The sequence below is a fragment of the Labrus mixtus genome, chromosome 22 (genome assembly GCF_963584025.1).
Source record: "Labrus mixtus chromosome 22, fLabMix1.1, whole genome shotgun sequence".
Taxonomy (NCBI): Eukaryota; Metazoa; Chordata; class Actinopteri; order Labriformes; family Labridae; genus Labrus; species Labrus mixtus.
Window position 1 is genome coordinate 21195064 of NC_083633.1, and position 17500 is coordinate 21212563.

The 17500-nt window shown below is 40.0% G+C and overlaps 2 protein-coding genes across 4 annotated transcripts in view; one reads left to right on the forward strand and one right to left on the reverse strand.

Annotated features, from left to right (window-relative positions):
• LOC132956520 (calcium-activated potassium channel subunit beta-4-like) overlaps positions 1–837 on the forward strand; it is a 16220-nt gene extending 15383 nt beyond the window's left edge. Inside the window, exon 4 of the mRNA XM_061030024.1 lies at positions 13–837. Within this exon, the coding sequence (XP_060886007.1) occupies positions 13–340 (328 nt within the window). The 3' untranslated portion in view covers positions 341–837. The remainder of the gene's footprint in view (positions 1–12) is intronic.
• The window catches only part of ptprb (protein tyrosine phosphatase receptor type b), a 282274-nt gene that overhangs the window by 235638 nt on the left and 29136 nt on the right, over positions 1–17500 (reverse strand). For 2 of the 3 annotated variants that reach the window (XM_061030004.1, XM_061030005.1), the window contains 4 exons: positions 17459–17500; positions 16978–17113; positions 16277–16397; positions 14080–15948 (listed from right to left, as the gene is read on the reverse strand). The exon at positions 17459–17500 is cut by the window's right edge and continues 122 nt beyond it. In XM_061030004.1, the coding sequence (XP_060885987.1) occupies positions 15926–15948; positions 16277–16397; positions 16978–17113; positions 17459–17500 (322 nt within the window). In that variant the 3' untranslated portion in view covers positions 14080–15925. Of the gene's footprint in view, positions 1–14079; positions 15949–16276; positions 16398–16977; positions 17114–17458 lie in introns of those variants that run through there. The other variant, XR_009666040.1, reaches the window with a different exon arrangement.

Genomic DNA, 17500 nt, shown 5'->3' on the forward strand with positions numbered 1-17500 from the left:
TTGTGATTTCAGGCCAGACGACGTTCTGTGGCGGCGTTCTCACGACACCAGCGTCCTGCTCCACTGCGTCCTCTGGCCGATGGTGTCGCTCCTCCTGGGCACGCTCATCGTGCTCCTGACGGTGTGCGCGCGCTCTCTGGCCGTCCGAGCGGAGGCCCTCCAGAAGAGGAAGTGCTCGTACGAGGTGTGTCAGGACCTGTCGCTGCCCTCGGAGCGCCTCGCAGACAAGGTCGACGACCTCCTGACCACGAACTCTGAGCCCGAGCCGGAGCTGTCGTCGCCGACAAGGACCCTGCCATTGTTTGCGGTGCCGGTGAGACGCCGGGATCGAGAACATTAAGACGCAAACGTAAAGTTGATATTTTAGGAAGCGGAAAGTGGGTGGAGTCAAGTGACTGACAGTCTGGTTTGTACGAGCAGAAACGTTCAAACAGGAGGAGGGGAATCCAAACTGTTGTCTGTAGAGAAACTTTTCCTCTGATTTAACTCGTCTGGATTAACCTCGACGCTCAGACGATCGTGTTTGTGTGACGGGCGGTCGAACGGATCAAACCCAAAGGAACGACCTTCTCTCTTAACTGTAGCTCCTCCTTCATGTAGTTCTCCTTGGAGGCCCAGTAGCCATAACTGTTAATGAACTCAGAGCCAAAGTGCAGAAATGTCTTCAGGCGTCTGCTTCTCAGTGCAATCACTAAAAGAGCCCGACAGCAGAGCACTTGTTTACATAAGAAAGACACTTTAGATATCGTGTCATGTTTGTTTCTTCCACATACGTCATGTTCTTCAAAGCGTCTTTGTTCATAGATCATCTCAGCGTTAAGATTCAGGTCCTTTATTTAGACGGTTTTTACCTTCATTCCAACGTCTCACAATCAAATCAAAAGTATCAGTCTCTCTGTGACTCCTCGTGTCTGGAGGTCGGAGCAGGCCGTGCATGAACGAGGCCGGCGGTGGTTGTGGGGTCGTCACAGTCCGATGGTGGTGTTTTGGCGTCAGGCGGCGTCGGGTCGTAGTAGTGACAGATCACCTCGCTGAAGGTCGGGGGGAGCTCCGTCTGCTCGGCCGGCTTCCTGTGTCGATTAAACTGCAGATCTCCCTCTGAAGTCGTGCACAGAGGAGACGGCCTGCTGAAGATTGAAAGTGTTATTAATAAGAAAAACAGGTTCATTTAAAAACTGCAGCATGGAAAGAAGAAATGTGGAGCGAGGGGAATGGAGATAAAAAAAACAGCCAGCAAGGATTTCTTTAATTGGAGGAAAGTATATATAATGAATAATTGAGCTGACTTATTATTTATTGATGTATTGAAATAGACGGTGGAGTCATCAGAGGCCCATTAGTGGCTCCTGTTGCTTCTGCGGGTCCACACCGCCTCCTGCTTTAATGACCTGGAGCTCTTTGAGGTGTTTGCAGACCTAATGACGGAGGTTAGACTGTAAGAAACACTCTGAAACTTATCACAGATCAGTCCACAGCTGTCTGATTGTTGAATAAAAACATCTCAAACAGCGAGAAACTCTCAGAAATCCAAACACTTTTTTCAAGCCGGTTTCATGACTTCAAACGTCAACCCGAAACCTTATTAAGGCCACGTTTACACGACGACGATTTCAGCCTTATAATCAGTAACCTCATGTGGCTTTGTGGGTGCTTTGGTACATTTTGAAAACGGGTTCAGAGTGCAAACTGGAGGCTGGGTTTGACTCCGATCTGTGGCTCTCCACTCGCTCTCTCCCTCTGATTTTTGACTCTATTCACCGTCCTATCTCTGAAATGGAGGCAAAGCAGGCCCAAAAATAAACCTTGAAAAAAAGTCATCTTACATACGTAGCTCTAGACTGAATCCTTTCAAATATTATTTACAGAGACCCAACATTCAGGGCCTAACCCCTAACCCAAATGAGATCAGGGTCTACCGTACCAATCTGTACTGAACCAAACCGGACCGCATGGTGGAAATGGGGCTAGAGACGGAGGAAGACTTTTATCACAGTTAGACCAATAATGAAACTGTGCAGTCGGAGGATCCGTCCTGGTCTCTGGGTGTAAAAACAGACAAACTGAGTAAACTCAGGGGACGAGGCAGATGACAGCTCTGAGATAAAAACAACACATCGCTGAGGCCCAGAGGCCTTTCAAACGTCGCCTTCAGCACTAATGAGGACAAAATCTAGTCCATGTGAATAAAGTAGGGTTCTCTTTTGACCCCATTTATTCTCCAGCTACCGTCTAGTTGAAAATCTGCTTTCTACAGAAAGTCACATCAACAATCCTTCACTTGTAAAACTATCTGCTGCTGCACATTGGAAACGTTTTGGTGCACGAGAATAATGTTGTAGTCAAGACTTAACTAACCCAGATATACCCGAGACCAGAGTTCTCCGAGACCAAGACAAGACCAAGACCATAAATATCACAGAAACTGCAAAAGGCCGATAATCCGGAGTCCGTCCAGTCTGAGACCGACACAATACCGGGTAAAAATGCTTTTGATTCCGAGACGAGGCCAAGACTTTCAAAAAGTGGTCTCTAGACCGGTCTTTCTCGAGTACTACAACACTAATAATAATATCTAACGATCTTATGCCCACATGAAACTTTAGTCTCAGACTTTCTGCCGCACGTTGAGAAACTACGCACGTTCTTTTTCTCTCCTGACGTTTAAAGGATTATTTTTAGAGTTCTGAGGCAACACTTAAAAGAAAAAAGTGTGATTCTAGTTTTTAAATACCAACAAAACTCGTAAAGACTAAATGACTTTTCTCCTTCCATGCAGCCGTGTTAACAAAATCACCACAACATGATTCATCTTGGATCACAGTTTGGTTTTTTGATCTTCAAGTGTCTCCAAGTTCTTACCGCATCGTCATTTCCAACGGTCTAAAAATTACCTACACGTTGCCTAGCAACAGCCGCGAGGGCCGAGTGATGTCGCTGCCAAATGAAAAGCGAAAAAAGAGCCAAACTTGAGCGTGAGCTGCTCCTCTTCTCTGTGATCTGACTGTTCATCTTTTCCTCCTCAGGTTCAGCTGTTTGTGTCTAACTCCGGGGTTTTCTGTGTTAGTCTTGAAAGTTGCCGTTCGCTGCTGTAGCACGTTTCGTTTGTGCAGCTCCTCGTTGGAAACGTGTGCGTTTGAATATTTGTGAGACTCAGATTTATAATGTTGATGTTTGTTTTGAGGGGGCGTCATACTCGAGTAGGAGACAGATTTTCTGTCTTTATCTGTGATGATTAGCACGGTTTGGATGAAACAATCAATGTTTAAAAAACATCATGTGCAGAAACTCAATTTCTTTGGTTTTAACTGCGTGACTTGAAAAGTGTTGAACATATAGAGTTACCGCAAAACGTCTTTAAAGGTCTCATATCCTCCTCCTCTTCTTCAGTTTAAATAAGTCTCAGAGCTCCTCAAAACATGTGTGTGAAGTTTCTTGTTCTAAATCCACTCTGATCCTGTATTTGATCATGTCTATAAACCCCTCTATTTCAGCCCTGCTCAGAACAGGCTGTTTCTGTGTCTGTACCTTTAAATATGTAAATGAGCTGTGTCTGACCACGCCCCCTCTCTGGAAGGACTTGGGTGTACTCGGTCTTTCTCGCTCCATGTCCTATTGTTTACGGTGAGAAGGCAGACTCAGAGGGCAGAACAAACACCTAGCTGTGGGAGTGTCACCCACCTGGGGGAGGGGCTACTGCCCTTTGTGATGTCATGAAGGGAAAATCTCCAAACAGCACACATTTTCTGAAAAGTGGAGCAGGGAGAAGACGGAGAGGATGGACTTTTCTGGGTTTGTAGACAGACTAGAGACACATGTTAGAGTTAGAGGAACATGGTATAACACATGTGAGACACAATCCGTACGAGACAAAAATACGGGGAATATCTTATTTGTATTTTGATAAGATCGTCAACAACGCCTTTCTGAAAAATTGACAGATTTTCAAATCGAAGCGCTCGAAAGACGCATTTTCTCTGGGCAAGACACGTGGCCTCAGGCACTAAATGGTTTTGCTAAATTTGACCTTTAACAGTCTGTATTTCCCCTGTTGAGATATTACTCAGAGATGTGAAATGATTGGCGTCTGAGTAAAACTTTACAGTTTAAATGAGTTTATTGACTTCATGAATGTCGGAAGACAAGAGCAGGATTTAAAGATGTAGCTTCATGATGTAGCTTTGATTTGTCAAATTAAAGTAAATATAGCATCCTCTTTTTAAACTGCTATCTTTCATAGCATTTTTCCTCCATTTTCCCGTCATTTCTTGTTCTTGAGTGTTGTTTTAATATGACTCACAGCTTCAGGTTTATTATCTACAAATCATAAAAACCCTGCTTTGTTTTTCTGCTCTTAATTTTTGTCTATTTGAATCAGGCTTCAAAGGAAGAATGTGCGACATGTTCCACATAAATATATCATGAATCCAGTCTCTCCTGTGTAAATGGCTGTGTTGTTGTCAGAGCCGTGTTTACATGGACGGGACGGCCGGCTCCTCCCCTTGTGTATAAAAGCTGTTTTAGTCAAGAACTAGAGAGAAGAAGAAGAACATACTCACTGATTATTTGGATGTTAGTAAGAGTTTTTAGATCACGCTCATTCTGTGTCAGTTTACATGAAATGTGAAGCTACGAGCTAACTAAAGAGCGCTAACATTAGCATGCTAACACAACAATGCAGGACACAGCTAATGTGAAGCTACGAGCTAACTAAAGAGCGCTAACATTAGCATGCTAACACAACAATGCAGGACACAGCTAATGTGAAGCTACGAGCTAACTAAAGAGCGCTAACATTAGCATGCTAACACAACAATGCAGGACACAGGGGATTGCAGCTCGAGTAAAGGACAATTTTGTCTGCCACATGCGCTTGACTCCTTGAGAGCGGAGGCTTCAGTATGGAGGAGGCGTGGCCTAACAGCAGTTTGTTTTGGTTTTATGCTGGTGCTCCAGGGCGACATCTACTGGATCAAAAAGTTGCACATTCTTCCTTTAATATTTTGAGGTTTCATCACGTCGTCTGTTGTTTTTTTCTGGGTTTAATCATCGTTGTTACTCTCCAAAGAAAACGTAGCTCCTCTGTAGCGTTTGTGTATTTTGATGAGCTGTTGTCGTCTTTCTGTCTGAGATCAACAATGTTAGAGTTTTTTATCTGAAGCCATACGCACAGCTGGGAACTGCAGTAGCAACTAAACGCTGAGTATCAACCCATCACCACCAGAATAGAAAGTGTTATATCCTCACAGGTGTGGTTCTGTCATCTTTTCTCTCTTTCTCTTCCCCAATAATCCACTCTGTGATGTTCACACACTTGTGGCTGAAATGCAGGAAAATGTATCTGTAAGTCTTTAATTTACTGTATCGATATGTTAGAAATGTCATGTTGATTTCTCTGCTGTGTTTGTACTCTGCGCCGTGTTGTCTGCAGATATCCTGTCGTCCTCTCACCTGTGTATCATGTGACCCAGGTAGCCGCTTCGCCCGTGTTCTAAAGAAAACCACGACTATAGTGCCTGATAGAGATCTTTAAATAAAAACACATTTTATCTTCAACCTGAGTCGTACTTCTTCTACTCTTCCAAACACCAGCCTCACTTCAATGTCAATCACACACTTTTATATTTATAAGTAAATATTTGTTTGTCTGATTTATATTTATTTAAAAACTGACAATGCTCTGTCATTTTTTTGCTAATTTGCCAGTTCAAGATTAAGCTTTACAGACTTTACAGAATTCCTGCAGTTCCTGGAGTGTCCACTAGAGGCTGGCTGCAGAAGCACAGGAAGTCACATACACACCCATTCTAAAAAGCCTGTTTTTACAGCAGAGATTAACATGTTTACAGCCTGGTTCAAAAACCAAATAGGTGTGATTAGCTCATGTCTCGATGGACACACACTGTACGGGGGGTGAATGTTTTGATGACTCATCAGTTTTGATTTGATGAAGGATAAGAGTTATTCACAATAAGGCGTGGATTCACTGAGCAGCATAACATGAGAACAATCGATCCGAGAGGAAGAAAAGAACGAAGCGTGAATGAAAGGTCGCGAGGTACGTATGTGTGCGGTTTGCATGATTTGTCTGGATGTGAGTGTTTGTCTTTTCTTTCATCTGTACCTCTTCTCTTTCATTCAAAAATCCCATCGAAAGGAAGAGCGCTGAACGTCCTCATGTCTGACGACAACAGGACACACACACACACACACACACACAGACACACACACACACACACACACACACACACACACACACACACACACACACACACACACACACACACACACACACACAGACACACACACACAGACACACACACACACGCACACACACACACACACACACACACACAGACACACACACACACACACACAGACACACACACACACACACACACACACACACACACACACACACACACACACAGACACACACACACACACACACACACACACACACACACACACACACACAGACACACACAGACACACACACACACACACACACACACAGACACACAGACACACACACACATCTGAGTCAGACCACTCTTTTTCTTTTCATAAGTAGATATTCAATGACTCTCTCACACATGAACCCTCTTTCACCGTTAACATTGTTTATATACCAAACCACTTACCCCACTGCTCTGTGAAACACACACACACACACACACACACACACACACACACACACACTGCCTCTACCACTGATATCATACCTTGATATTCAGCAGTAATCTGTAAGTATATGTAAGTTATTAACTATAATAATAATAATTCACAGACAGTGCTCCTCTGATCACATGAATCCATTCAGTGTGTTGGGTTTTAAAGTCTCCATCCTTTCATCCATTTTCTTCCTCTTCTCCGAGGTCGGGGGACCCCGAGGCGTTAACAGGAGGATATGTTATCCTTCCAGCGGACTCTGCGTGTAGGAGAGTATCTCCAGGGAGACGCTTCATGCTGCCTGTTAGAAGAGAGAGAGGCGTGGTGTGAGGCTGACAGAAGGTTAGTCGGGGTTTCCTCCTTCATCTGTTAGCTAATCTAATCAATCTATGTTCGACACACACTACCTCTTTACTTTTTTACATTTGAGAGTCAGACCTTCTGTTTGTGTTTCTCTTCTCTCAGTGAATAGTTTAGTCAGGTTCTGTCCTCGCCCACACTTTGTTTGATTGCACCTCGACTTTTCACTTCAGTTTCTTGGTTGTCTTGAGCTGTGGCTCAGTTGTAAAGTCGGTCGTGTCTGAACTGGAAGGTCGGGGGTTCGATCCCCAGCTCCTGCAGCTACATGTCCGATGTGTTCTTGGGAAAGACTTAACCCCAAGTTGCTCCTTCTGCTTTGTCGGCGGTGTGTGAATGTGTATGAGTGAAGGAGTTAATACTGACTCTAATATCGTCCTCCATGTTTGTTTTTCTCCTGAAGTCACGTTTGAGATCAGGTAAGTTCTTGTGAAATCTCATTGCAAACACAGCAGGTGTGTGAGCTCACAGTCTGGTTAAATCATCCAGTGTGTGCGTTCAGAGGATTGGATGTCTGCGGTCTCGGTTAGGATTTGAAAATCGTCTTGTGTGCAGCCACAAGCGTTGCATTATGATAAACTGGAACTGATTTGACAGATTTTGCTGCAGCAAACATACGGCACAATATGTTTCTCATCACTGTGTAAATGTATGTAATTATGACATTTTGAAAGGTTTGTGCTAAATTACGTTTATTTTTAGAAGACTTGTAGGCGAGAGCTGATCTGCAGCACGACAGAACCTTTAAGGTTTAATGCTGTTTGTGCATCTTACCCACATCAAATAGAAAATGCAGCTTCTACCGTTTTGCAGTTTTGGAAATATTAAGATGAATCCAACAATGTTGAATCCTCCATTAGTTCAAAGTGTTCAGCTGTGATCATCATCTTCTTTCTGGCTTCCTTCCTCCGGCCGTCAGCTTCTCTTTTCATCAAACAGTTGCAGAGTCATGAGTGAGAGCAGCTGATTTGAAGCTCAGCCGGTGCACAAACCTGCAGACTCTGTCTCCTCTGTGGCCGTTTAACACCTCGGCTGTTCAGACACCACTTCACACTCCCCCTATAAATATTAACAGCACCACCATCAGCACAAACACGAGCTAATGAGAGCGCTACATCAGCTGCTCTCCTCAGCGCTGACAAGCAAAGTGAAAACATGGACCTCAAATGACGTCACGCTGTCCAAAGCTGTGGATCGAGACCCCTCAAAGGGTCTCATAGTTCATCTGACGGGTCATGAGGTTAAAAGATTATGGCTAGTTTTATGTTATGTTCTCTCATACACACAAAACAATGAAATGTCTTCCATTATCTCGAATATTTCCAACCGTTATCAAAGCCAGAGAAATCCTTCATTTTAGAGTTGTAACGGGACGTTTCTTGTTGCGGCGCCGCCATGTTTATCGTTGCCGTGGAAACACCAGATGTTACGTCAAAGGCAGCCGCATAAGGAAGCGTGAGCTGCTGCTGAAAGCTCAACTCAGAGGTCGTTTTTATCAGGGGGGGAGAGAGTAGCAGAGAATCACTCCCATGATTCCCCTTCCGCCTGGACGTCATCTTTTTGTTATTGTTTGGATTGAGAGCCCCCTGGTGGTGGAGATTAAATAATGTGCCTTTAAGGGAGAAAAGTTGTTGATACCAGCTGCTGAAGTTTGAGTTTTTAAGCCAGGGTGAAGAAAACCTAAGATCGGATTAATTGTGATTTTTCACTTGAATGATCCATAAAAAGAGTCGACTCGTCGTCCTAATTCGTCTCTAAAATGTATGTTATTGCGACAATAAATCCTCATCATCGCTTCTTCTCCCACTGTTGTTCTTTTAATCGATACAGCAGTTTAAACCTGACACACTGAAGCTGAACTCTGCAACACAAGAGGCTTTTATTGACAATCAATACAGCGCTGCGGTGCCACAGCAGAAGTCTGTCCTCGAGGATGTCCTCACATCATATCCTCAGTTTTTGTAAGGTCATAACGATATTATTTTCTGGTCAAATAAGTAATTTAAAGAGGAAAGGCGAACTTCTTTCTTTCCTCTCCTTCTCTGTTTTGTTGGTACTAAATTGTCTCTTTTATGTCTACTCTGGGTTTAAAAAAGGAAGAAATGAACAATCCCAGCCTCTCTGATAGTGGAGGTTGTAAAAGGTCAGCTCTGAGATATTCTGCATCACCATTAAAACTGAAGCGGACAGGCGGGACTCGTCCAGCGTCTCCAGCTGATAATTCACTGCAGAGAAGCGCTGAGGAGAATAAGAATGAGTCTCCTGTTCACATTCAGGTTAAGAGATGAGTTTCTGTTGTTTATATTATAACTCAGTGTAGTTTATCTTCTGTCAGGAGAAGAAGTTATTCAGTGTGTGAAGGTTTACATTGTTTGTCAGTATATTAGCCCTTATTCAGATGTTAAAAAGTTGTTTCCTGTGCCTTCATGCAGACTTCTCTTGTTTGATCCTCTTTGAGCTCACTGTCAGGACCAGCTTGAAGCTTCGGGGACAGCCAGTCATCTCTAACTTTGCTTCTGTAAATCTTTGCCAGGTTGGAGAAAAGGGAGAGGAAGAGCTGGAGGTTTGGTCCTAAAGGATTGGGGCTCAGTTCAGCCTCTGTGACAGGGAGCCCTTCATCGCTGCTCTATGTGGGTAACCCAGTTCTGCTCTGGCCTTAGCGTGCCCTAGATCAATATGGAAATCAGCAGTTTGAAACGAAGCTCCACAGATGGCAGAAGACAAAAAAAGTAGGTTCAACTTTATCGCAGTGTCTTTCTGCTTTCTAGATGTTGACTCAAAAGTTTGTATGTCGTTTTTTCGATGGACTATAGTATGTCGTTTTTTTTTGATGGACTATAGTATGTCGTTTTTTCGATGGACTATAGTATGTCGTTTTTTTTCGATGGACTATAGTATGTCGTTTTTTTCGATGGACTATAGTATGTCGTTTTTTTTTGATGGACTATAGTATGTCGTTTTTTCATTTTTTTCGATGGACTATAGTATGTCGTTTTTTTTGATGGACTATAGTATGTCGTTTTTTTCGATGGACTATAGTATGTCGTTTTTTTTTGATGGACTATAGTGTGTCGTTTTTTCATTTTTTTCGATGGACTATAGTATGTCGTTTTTTTCGATGGACTATAGTATGTCGTTTTTTTTGATGGACTATAGTATGTCGTTTTTTTTCGATGGACTATAGTATGTCGTTTTTTTTTGATGGACTATAGTATGTCGTTTTTTCATTTTTTTCGATGGACTATAGTATGTCGTTTTTTTTGATGGACTATAGTATGTCGTTTTTTTTTGATGGACTATAGTGTGTCGTTTTTTTTTGATGGACTATAGTATGTCGTTTTTTTTTGATGGACTATAGTGTGTCGTTTTTTTTTGATGGACTATAGTATGTCGTTTTTTTTTGATGGACTATAGTATGTCGTTTTTTTTTGATGGACTATAGTATGTCGTTTTTTTTTGATGGACTATAGTATGTCGTTTTTTCATTTTTTTCGATGGACTATAGTATGTCGTTTTTTTTGATGGACTATAGTGTGTCGTTTTTTTTCGATGGACTATAGTATGTCGTTTTTTTTTGATGGACTATAGTGTGTCGTTTTTTTTGATGGACTATAGTATGTCGTTTTTTTTGATGGACTATAGTATGTCGTTTTTTTTGATGGACTATAGTATGTCGTTTTTTTTTGATGGACTATAGTATGTCTTTTTTTTTTGATGGACTATAGTATGTCGTTTTTTTTTGATGGACTATAGTATGTCGTTTTTTTTCGATGGACTATAGTATGTCGTTTTTTTTTGATCGACTATAGTATGTCGTTTTTTTTTGATGGACTATAGTGTGTCGTTTTTTTTTGATGGACTATAGTATGTCGTTTTTTTTCGATGGACTATAGTGTGTCGTTTTTTTTGATGGACTATAGTGTGTCGTTTTTTTTGATGGACTATTTCTGTGCTTCGATGTACGTAATCAAATGAAGAACTGACAACAAACTGTTTTTAATTATTCTTTAATGACCCAGTTTACATCAATCTGACTGCAAAATATAAAAACAGATTTACATTCTCAGGCCTGTGATGTATCATACAATTATTAAATATACTTGTGATATACTTTATTATAACAAAATACTATCAGTAGTGATATTATTTATTACATCTGGGAATGATAACTTTATAATAATAGGGATTAAAGCCATTGATCATTGTCCTTAAATATAAACCCATCAAACAGGAAGTGAATGTAAAAACCCTGAAATGCCCTCAACAGTCAGTCATATTAAAAAAAAGAGGGTTACTCTAATAGCTACAATATTTATCATTTCAAAAACGTCATGTATGTATGTCGTTTTTTTTTGATGGACTATAGTATGTCGTTTTTTCGATGGACTATAGTATGTCGTTTTTTTTTGATCGACTATAGTATGTCGTTTTTTTTCGATGGACTATAGTATGTCGTTTTTTTCGATGGACTATAGTATGTCGTTTTTTTTTGATGGACTATAGTATGTCGTTTTTTCATTTTTTTCGATGGACTATAGTATGTCGTTTTTTTTGATGGACTATAGTATGTCGTTTTTTTTTGATGGACTATAGTATGTCGTTTTTTTTTGATGGACTATAGTATGTCGTTTTTTTTTGATGGACTATAGTATGTCGTTTTTTTTTGATGGACTATAGTATGTCGTTTTTTTTTGATGGACTATAGTATGTCGTTTTTTTTTGATGGACTATAGTGTGTCGTTTTTTTTTGATGGACTATAGTATGTCGGTTTTTTTTGATGGACTATAGTGTGTCGTTTTTTTTTGATGGACTATAGTATGTCGTTTTTTTTTGATGGACTATAGTATGTCGTTTTTTTTTGATGGACTATAGTATGTCGTTTTTTTTTGATGGACTATAGTGTGTCGTTTTTTTTTGATGGACTATAGTATGTCGTTTTTTTTTGATGGACTATAGTGTGTCGTTTTTTTTTGATGGACTATAGTATGTCGTTTTTTTTTGATGGACTATAGTGTGTCGTTTTTTTTTGATGGACTATAGTATGTCGTTTTTTTTTGATGGACTATAGTGTGTCGTTTTTTTTTGATGGACTATAGTATGTCGTTTTTTTTTGATGGACTATAGTGTGTCGTTTTTTTTTGATGGACTATAGTATGTCGTTTTTTTTTGATGGACTATAGTATGTCGTTTTTTCATTTTTTTCGATGGACTATAGTATGTCGTTTTTTTTGATGGACTATAGTATGTCGTTTTTTTTGATGGACTATAGTATGTCGTTTTTTTTTGATGGACTATAGTATGTCGTTTTTTCATTTTTTTCGATGGACTATAGTGTGTCGTTTTTTTTTGATGGACTATAGTATGTCGTTTTTTTTTGATGGACTATAGTGTGTCGTTTTTTTTGATGGACTATAGTATGTCGGTTTTTTTTTGATGGACTATAGTATGTCGTTTTTTTTTGATGGACTATAGTATGTCTTTTTTTTTTGATGGACTATAGTATGTCGGTTTTTTTTGATGGACTATAGTATGTCGTTTTTTTTCGATGGACTATAGTATGTCGTTTTTTTTTGATCGACTATAGTATGTCGTTTTTTTTTGATGGACTATAGTGTGTCGTTTTTTTTTGATGGACTATAGTATGTCGTTTTTTTTCGATGGACTATAGTGTGTCGTTTTTTTTGATGGACTATAGTGTGTCGTTTTTTTTGATGGACTATAGTATGTCGTTTTTTTGATGGACTATAGTGTGTCGTTTTTTTTGATGGACTATAGTGTGTCGTTTTTTTTGATGGACTATAGTATGTCTTTTTTTTTCGATGGACTATAGTATGTCGTTTTTTTTTGATGGACTATAGTATGTCTTTTTTTTTTGATGGACTATAGTGTGTCGTTTTTTTTTGATGGACTATAGTATGTCGTTTTTTTTCGATGGACTATAGTGTGTCGTTTTTTTTGATGGACTATAGTGTGTCGTTTTTTTTGATGGACTATAGTGTGTCGTTTTTTTGATGGACTATAGTGTGTCGTTTTTTTTGATGGACTATAGTGTGTCGTTTTTTTTGATCGACTATAGTGTGTCGTTTTTTTGATGGACTATAGTGTGTCGTTTTTTTTGATGGACTATAGTGTGTCGTTTTTTTTGATCGACTATAGTATGTCGTTTTTTTGATGGACTATAGTATGTCGTTTTTTTTGATGGACTATAGTATGTCGTTTTTTTCGATGGACTATAGTATGTCGTTTTTTTGATGGACTATAGTATGTCGTTTTTTTTGATGGACTATAGTATGTCTTTTTTTTGATGGACTATAGTGTGTCGTTTTTTTGATGGACTATAGTGTGTCGTTTTTTTTGATGGACTATAGTATGTCGTTTTTTTCGATGGACTATAGTATGTCGTTTTTTTGATGGACTATAGTATGTCGTTTTTTTCGATGGACTATAGTATGTCGTTTTTTTGATGGACTATAGTATGTCGTTTTTTTGATGGACTATAGTGTGTCGTTTTTTTTCGATGGACTATAGTATGTCGTTTTTTTCGATGGACTATAGTATGTCGTTTTTTTTCGATGGACTATAGTGTGTCGTTTTTTTTCGATGGACTATAGTGTGTCGTTTTTTTTGATGGACTATAGTGTGTCGTTTTTTTCGATGGACTATAGTGTGTCGTTTTTTTCGATGGACTATAGTATGTCGATTTTTATCAAAAAAACGAGATACATCCTTCATCGAAAAAATGCAAAAATGACATGCAAACATGCATCGTAAAACTGACATTCTAACATGCATCGTAAAACTGAAAAAAACGGCATACTAACATTCATCGTAACAAACGACGTACTAACATTCATCGACGAAACAACATGGTAATGTGTGTACGTATTCTTGTTTGTATTTGTGCATACATTAGTTGGTGTATCTGTTTTGTAATCTCTGATTTTATGTGTTGATGTGTTTCTTAATGTCTATATTTATGTTTGTGTATGTAATATTTCACGTAAGTTTCTGTGCTTCGATGTACGTAATCAAATGAAGAACTGACAACAAACTGTTTTTAATTATTCTTTAATGACCCAGTTTACATCAATCTGACTGCAAAATATAAAAACAGATTTACATTCTCAGGCCTGTGATGTATCATACAATTATTAAATATACTTGTGATATACTTTATTATAACAAAATACTATCAGTAGTGATATTATTTATTACATCTGGGAATGATAACTTTATAATAATAGGGATTAAAGCCATTGATCATTGTCCTTAAATATAAACCCATCAAACAGGAAGTGAATGTAAAAACCCTGAAATGCCCTCAACAGTCAGTCATATTAAAAAAAAGAGGGTTACTCTAATAGCTACAATATTTATCATTTCAAAAACGTCATGTTTTCGACACACCTATGGCATAAAAATATCTCTAATTTAGACAATTCTGTCAAATATGTAAAAGAAAAACAACTTTTCTTTAAAATGTTTAGACTATTTATGAACAACTGTATAAAAGATGGACTAAATGTGAATCTAAATATACAACTTTAAAGCAGGTTACACAGAAAGTCTGATTACAGCCGTATAAAATCGCTTGCAGCTACTTGACAAGAGTTTGATTTCACTACAAAACTCGTGACATACAATAAATGTGCATTATCATATTAAAAAAGAGTATTACATCAATATTTACATACAGCACTACGTGTAACGTTTTAAATAAACAGCTTATATCGAGCGGTGGGTGAGAACAGACAGTCAAAATGAAACATATAGCTCTTTCATCCCTGTGACAGTTTCATCGAGGTTAGTGGCTCGCTAACACTGCTAGCTAACGTCAGATTTAAAGGTCACATATCCTCCTGCTCCTCTTCAGTTTAAATAAGTGTCAGAGCTCCTCAAAACATGTGTGTGAAGTTTCTTGTTCTAAATCCACTCTGATCCTGTATTTGATCATGTCTATAAACCCCTCTATTTCAGCCCTGCTCAGAACAGGCTGTTTCTGTGTCTGTAGCTTTAAATATGCAAATAAGCTGTATCTGACCACGCCCCCTCTCTGGAAGGACTTGGGTGTACTCGGTCTTTCTTGCTCCATGTCCTATTGTTTACGGTGAGAAGGCAGACTCAGAGGGCAGAACAAACACCTAGCTGTGGGAGTGTCACCCACCTGGGGGAGGGGCTACTGCCCTTTGTGATGTCATGAAGGGAAAATCTCCAAACGGCCTGTTTGAGCACACATTTTCTGAAAAGTGGAGCAGGCAGAAGACGGAGAGGATGGACTTTTCTCATCATTGGGGGGTTTGAAGACTAGAGACACATGTTAGAGTTAGAGGAACATGGAGAAGTGGATTTTATAGAATATGTGACCTTTAAACTCATGAACTTCTATGAACGGCCAACGACCTGAGATTAACCCGTTTCCTGTCTTAAGAAAAGTCCTTCAACACTTTGATTGTGATTTCCTCTGCCAAATTGAAATGGATCTCTAATTTAACTTTATTTTTAAAAGTTTAAATGTTAAATATCGCCAAATTTTAGATTAAATATTGATTAAATGTCAGGCCAAAGTTACAAAGACAAGCTTGGCTGTATTCCAGGCAAACATTTCTTATTTTATCACAATTAAACGTTTATTATTTGCTCTAATACCTCTCCTAACTTGGGAACAGATGAGATTGTTCATTTGTAACACTGGTCAATAACTTCACGTTAAAGAAATATTAAAGACCTTGTAAGCCTGAAATGATCCGTGTCTTATTTTATTAAATCAGAATTTAACGCAGTCTTTGTCTTGTCGCACGTTGCTTACGTTCTCTTTTAATGAGGACGGTTTTAACGGTGTCACAATGTGCCGACATTCAAACGTTTCTTCTCTCTTCATCAGAGGACTGTCATCAGGATTTAGCGTCCGGTGTAGATGAAATCTGTGGAGACACAAACAGAAGTAAAGGTTATTACTTGTGTCTTGTTTCTGAGCAAATATCGTCTAAAGTCCGGGGGGGGGGGGGGGGGGGGGTGTCATGGGTCACCCTTAAAATCTGATTGGTCAGCCCAGGTGCCATCCCAAGTCTTTTTTACAGATCCATGGGCGCTGCGGTTGTTATTAAAACGTCGTCTAAACGCTTAACTCTTTTCAAAATGAAAATAAAAAAGTATTCTGTCTTTTCAAAATGAAAATAAAAAAGTATTCTGTTTTCAGTGGATCGTTCTTGTGTAAACGTTGCTCGGGTGTTTTAAGTGTGAAAGGCTCACCGCGGCAGTACTCGGGGTTGAAGTTCTCGTAGATGGGGTAGAGAGGATTCTCCTGTTCACTGCGGTGTTTTCTGGCTCTCAGGACGTCTCGAACACACTGGTGCAGGAAGGAATACTGGCACTGCAACACACACACGTTTAAAATATAATACACACAATGATGTCATAAAACACTGCTCGTTAAAGGACCAATCAGTGAGCTGTGTAGAGAGTGAGATGATAAAGGTATCTTACTATCTGATCATTAAGGAAACATGTTGAAGTGCTGGCTTCTCTGACAACAATGCAGCAGCCAGTATGTCCTCCTTCTAACTTTAGATTCTGCTCCTGAATGCTCTGGATTTGTTTGGACCAGAGAAGGTAGGCGCTGTTAAGACACGCCCCCACACGGCCGTTTTGGACGCCCCTCGGTTTGTCAGATATGAGAGCAGTTACATGCAGTATTAACCTGCTGTGTTAACAACATTTGCTTGTATTTCTTGGGAGTATTTTTGGGATGATACATCGTTGAAAGGATCTGAAATGTTGCGTCCAGGTCCAGCCCAGTTAAACTCATTCATCATGTGGACAGGAAGTAGGACTCCAGTAGGAGGTTTATGTTGTATCTCTCAAACATTTAACTACAAATGTCTTTGTGATGATCAGCTTCAAAGCAGACGTGTAATAAAAGTTTCATGTTGATCTCTTTGGGGGTCAGATACCTCGGTCTGCACCATGTGTTGGCGGTGCAGGCGGAGGTCGAACACGCAGCTGTACAGGTCGATGGTTCCTTTAGAGTCCAGCTGCTGCAGAACCCGATCCAGGGCGATGAACGTCCCCGTGCGGCCAACACCAGCACTAACACACACACACACACACACACACACACACACACACACACACACACACACACACACACACACACACACACACACACACACACACACACACACACACACACACACACACACACACACACACACACACACACACACACACACACACACACACACACACACACACACACACACACACACACACACACACAGAGCCGAGCTTAGAGCAGCAGATCAAACACTTCACTGAAATATGATTTGACTGATACAGAATTTAGAAGACTGATAAGGATCAAATGAACATTTCCCATGTTTACGTTGTGTTCTGCCCCCTGAAGGCTCAGTCCACCCACACCCTCAGTCCTACCTGCAGTGTACGACCGTGGCTCCGCTGCTTGGAGATCGGTCC